The 5,034-nt window shown below is 30.4% G+C and overlaps 2 protein-coding genes across 2 annotated transcripts in view; both read right to left on the reverse strand.

The window, feature by feature from the left end:
• Positions 1-5,034, reverse strand: part of LOC145973556 (transducin beta-like protein 2) — a 33,131-nt gene that overhangs the window by 1,803 nt on the left and 26,294 nt on the right. The window lies entirely within an intron of this gene.
• Positions 107-2,962, reverse strand: Mrna-cap (RNA guanylyltransferase and 5'-phosphatase mRNA capping enzyme). Its single transcript, XM_083103039.1, has 4 exons — positions 2,751-2,962; positions 1,707-2,669; positions 1,486-1,621; positions 107-1,375 (listed from the first exon to the last, which is right to left on the reverse strand). The coding sequence occupies exons 2-4, from the start codon at positions 2,615-2,617 to the stop codon at positions 647-649; spliced, it is 1,776 nt and encodes a 591-aa protein (XP_082959165.1). The 5' UTR covers positions 2,618-2,669; positions 2,751-2,962; the 3' UTR covers positions 107-646.

The following is a 5,034-nucleotide window of genomic DNA, read 5'->3' on the forward strand; positions in this document are numbered from 1 at the left end:
ATAATCGGTGTTCTCTCTTATTATTCTAGTATAATTCTTCCTATAATTAATTAGATAATGAAGGATATAAAAAATGTACATAGGATAAATAATTATAAAGTAAGAGTATTGCAAAGCTTTTTTATTCAACAATATTGATTATTAACAATATTGATGATTTTAATTCATCAGAATATTACACTATAAAGTTGCATCTTGAATCAAATTGAAATATTTCAGTAAAAACATATTCTTAAAGTATAGAATTTTATATATATATATATTTCATAATCACAAATCAGATATCGGGATCTAATAAGCGCATTCCATTACTCTTGTAAATTATTTTTTATCTTTATTCTCTATTTTTTCAATAAAGAAAATATATGCAAACTGTTATTTTCAATCAATACATATTAACATTCTTGAAAACAAATCACTTTAATTCGATTAATATTCTAAAACATACGAAATTTAAAATCAAGTCGAGATCCCTTAAGAATTGAAAAAAAATGTCTACATCTTAAATAAATATAGATTATTATCATGCTTTATTTTGTCCATATATAAACAATCTATTTAAGACATAAAAATTACGCGATCCTTATACGATTAAAATCTCATTACATAAATACAAGAGGGAAAAGAGCTTTACAAACATCTAAAATTATCTAGGTCTTTTGTTCGGTGGTGGCATAAGATCCGAATCATCCTGTATAAATCTATATTTCTCGATAAATTCCAAAAGTCGCTCTTTTGTAACCGGCTTGTTGATACTTTTGTACACAGAATCGGCGGTATTATGTGAATTAGGAAATGATTTGTCCACTCGTTGGCGCATGAAGATCCATTGACCATTGTCGAATTTACACTCGATAATTGCATTGTCCAACTCTTTGAGTTGCTTAGTAAGCTTTGGAAGCACGCCATACGGCGTCTTCAGTCCGCCTACGTAAAGATGCCCGACTTTTCGCGGCAGTATTCCTACGCCTGTTTCCGTAACGATTTTGAGTCGAAAGTCGACAGAATTCAATGATTGCGGTTTCCATTTTAAAACTTCCGGGGATACTCCCGCACAATATTTTTCCTTAGCGGGCTGAAATATCAATCCGTCAGGTTCGTGAGAGAGTTGCTTAGCGAATTTTTCGCCCAATAAATCTTTGCTCAACGTTACGTCCCAAAAATATTTTACTCGCACTGAGAAAGGTTCCCGTTCCTTTACTAATCGTCCCTCTTTCATAGCCTTTAATCTACCAGCGATTATTTTACTTTCGATAATGGAATAACGATCAGGATGAAACATTAATTTACTAACGTCCTGCCCATCGTACATAATAACATCATATACTAAATATCTAGGAATATTCTTGCCCTTGTCTTTGTCAATCACCATTTCCTGTAAAATTAAAATTCTCTAAATTAAACAATTCTGTAGAAAATATTTATATTTTCTTTAATATTTTTTACAATTCTATAAAAATAAATATTAATGAAACTATAACTTACACCATCCATTAAAGTATCTCTCAAACATCTATTTATGTCTCGTACATGTGGAAATTTCAATCCATTTACTTCAAAGACACTATTATCTCTATCTATAAAGTACACTTCTCCATCTCCTTGTACTAGCATCATATACCTAAGCAAATTCAGTGTATAAGTTTCAATATTTTCTTTTGATAGATATTTAATTTTTTTTGATAGATATTTAATTTTCAATTAACCTTGTGCCATCTGCTTTCCAGGATACTCTATATGGTTTTGTGTGCAATAACATTATATTATCGACATCCATCGATACAGGTTGGGAACCAGGAAATCCTGTAGATTTCCAGCCACAAATTTCTTGGACTCGCTTTTGGATTCCTGACAGTCTCATTTTCTCTAAAATAGGTGTAACACCAGGCACACCTGCCATAAATACTGGATTCTTATTATTAAATTCACGTCTTCTTTTCTTGCCTTGTCCTTCCTCATGACAATTTTCATTTTCCGTGCTCGGTCCCTCGTCGACATCCTCAATGTTTGAATCATCGCATTCCAGACACCAGGATGGTCTCGGTGGTGGAGGAGGAGCATCCTCCATATCATCGTACCGCCTATACAACTCCTTTATATAATCATCCTTGTAAATTCCAGGAGGTCTTACAGTAGCGAATTCGGCTAACGCAGCATCGACGCTGCTACCGTCTATTTCCACTAAGTAACTGATTATGAGAAATCCAGTTCTATTGAAACCATGTGTGCAATGCACACCAATAATCTCCAATGGATTATGCGCAATAAAATTTCTGCACACCTGTACAAAAGTGCGAGTTTGCTCGTCCGATGGAGTCTCGCCGTGGCCTCTGCATTGCAATTTTAAATATTTGCAGTCATAATCCTCTACGGTTTTTCTATCGTAGAATCTCGTTGTATTTGTTAAGTCTATCCACAGACCCATCTTTATTTTCTGACTCTTTAGATTTGCAAAGAACATATCCACATTGAAGCGACATTCTTCGGGCACTTGGTTGTCGTAAGCCGAAGACAGTGGCGTCTTGAAGGCCAAAAACTTGCCTTGAATCAGCCTCATCGCCTTACGTGGACAGTGAAGCCAACGAGGCGGAACAGGTCCTCTATTTTCATTTGACATTTTCGTTCAATCGTTGTTAAATGTGGGAGCACATGCGACGTGACTTGAAGTTCTGCGATAAACAATCCAGCATTTCACTCGTTTAGACTCAAGAATGGAAATATTCACTTTGAAATTTTACAATCTAACCTACTTTATTTCCTTTCCATCCGTTTCTCGCTGGCAAAATACATCACTTTCGAAGCACCTTTATTATGTCCATGGGGAAAATTATATTTAGCTTGGTGCACTGGAAGCTATTTTGACGACTAAAAACTACAGGTAAATATTAATCTGGCAGAAATTAAAAGAACAAAACATGCGGCAACAGTGTCAACCATGGTATCTGCCATTGTGTGCTTGACGATTCCTTTTTCGATTAGTCAATCTGATATCGATTAGTCGAAAGAAACGAGAAATATCGAAAGAGGAGATTATAATTAATTTATAATTAATAATATCTATTATATGAAATTATATAAATCAAATACAGATAGCATTGTAATATCTGCATGTCGATTGTAAAACAATTTATATAATTTCATATGTGTTATTGTCTAATATTTTCTAATGTGTAATATAATGATATGCTGTTAGATTTATTTTCTAAATACGATCAACATCGGAAAATTATTTATTATAACAATATGATTAATTAACTTTTATAAATAACAATTAATATCTATATACATATATCGCGACGAAAGAATCCCATATTTCGTAATTTATTCATTTAATCAACTAAGAATTATATAGTAACAGAAATCTAAAATAACAAATTATTATTTCGATATGAAATCGATTTTTACAAGCAGAAATTATTTCTTTAACGATATTTATAGACTGGAATATAATTCGTTCGTGATGCTTTATCGTTTCTATTTTTTGATTATTTAAATATAATTCGGATTGAGAACGCGCAGTAAAACAATCGAATCGTAGATCTAAATAATTAATTTAACAAAAAGCTCCATAAAAGATATATTAATCCTTTAATAAATAATCGTATAATTAATCTATAGAAAAATGAAATATAATACAAAATATTCTAATTATCTACTTATTTCTAAATATTAAATATTATAAATTGAATAATTATATATGAGTAGCACATGAATTTGAAACTTCATACAAACAAGTGAATCGTATTTCCCCTGTGTTCTTTATCCTTTACGATATAATAAAGTGCGTTTCTCATATAATTATTTCCCGATCGGGATATGCAAAGAATCTCGATTAATCATTATTAATCGTGTGAAAGTCGGAAGTGAGTGTGAGTGCTACGAAGAAATAGCAAAAGACGAACAAGAAAGGAAAAAGAGATTAGGAAAAGCATCGAGCAACAATCGGAGCAACGAAATATGCGGCAAGTGATTTATAAATTATTTATCATTCATATTATTTTCAAACATCAATTCTTGTTCTTTTTTTCATTTTCTTGAAAGTAATTTATGCTAAATTATCATTTAATATAACGCATATATAAAATATTTTAATTTCTAGTTTTTCTTTCAAAATATTTCAAATAATATAATAAAAATTTTTTGTATTAATTAATATTTTTATGTAGATAGTTTAATATTTTATAAAATATTTCACAATTGTTATAAAATTGAATAACAAACATAATGAAAGGCTCCGTGATATAATATCAATTATTTAATAATAAATATTAAATGATATTAAAATACTTGTGTAATGTAATAGACCGCGTATGTGTGTCAAAGTACCTAAATATTTCGGTGGTGACGTCATCAAGTATGGTCGGCCTTGGCGACATATACCGCGTTATTGTTTACATGCTACGGCCTTGTTATCATTCGCACGGCGACACTTGAGCAACAAACTAGTGATGCGAAATGTTTCGTATATTATCGAATTTTCTTTCACAACGCGATTGCGATATCGAAATATAATTCGCTATGATTATTAGACTTAATGATTATTTAACTTATAACATTGCTAATATTACTATATCACTAACTTTCATTATTTTAATCTTTTGATCTTATGATTCGTATTATTGTGCGTATATGATATATATATATATATATATATATATATATATATATATATTTTTTTTTTATTATATTTAATAGAGCAATTCGATAAGTATGATTTGCTCGATGTTTACATGAGATTAAAATTATACGCCACTTATAATAGGAATGCTCTATCATTGTTGATGTACATACATATACATATACATACATACATATACATACATACATACATACATACATACATACATACATACATACATACATACATACATACATACATACATACATACATACATACATACATACATACATACATATATATATGTATATCACAATGATAGAGCATTCCTATTATAAGTGGCGTATAATTTTAATCTCATGTAAACATCGAGCAAATCATACTTTCCGAATTGCTCTATTAAATATAATAAAATA

The sequence above is a fragment of the Camponotus vicinus genome, unplaced genomic scaffold, assembly GCF_025532165.1.
Source record: "Camponotus vicinus isolate PSW18456_S1 unplaced genomic scaffold, iyCamVici1.0 SCAF_6, whole genome shotgun sequence".
In the NCBI taxonomy this organism is placed as follows: Eukaryota; Metazoa; Arthropoda; class Insecta; order Hymenoptera; family Formicidae; genus Camponotus; species Camponotus vicinus.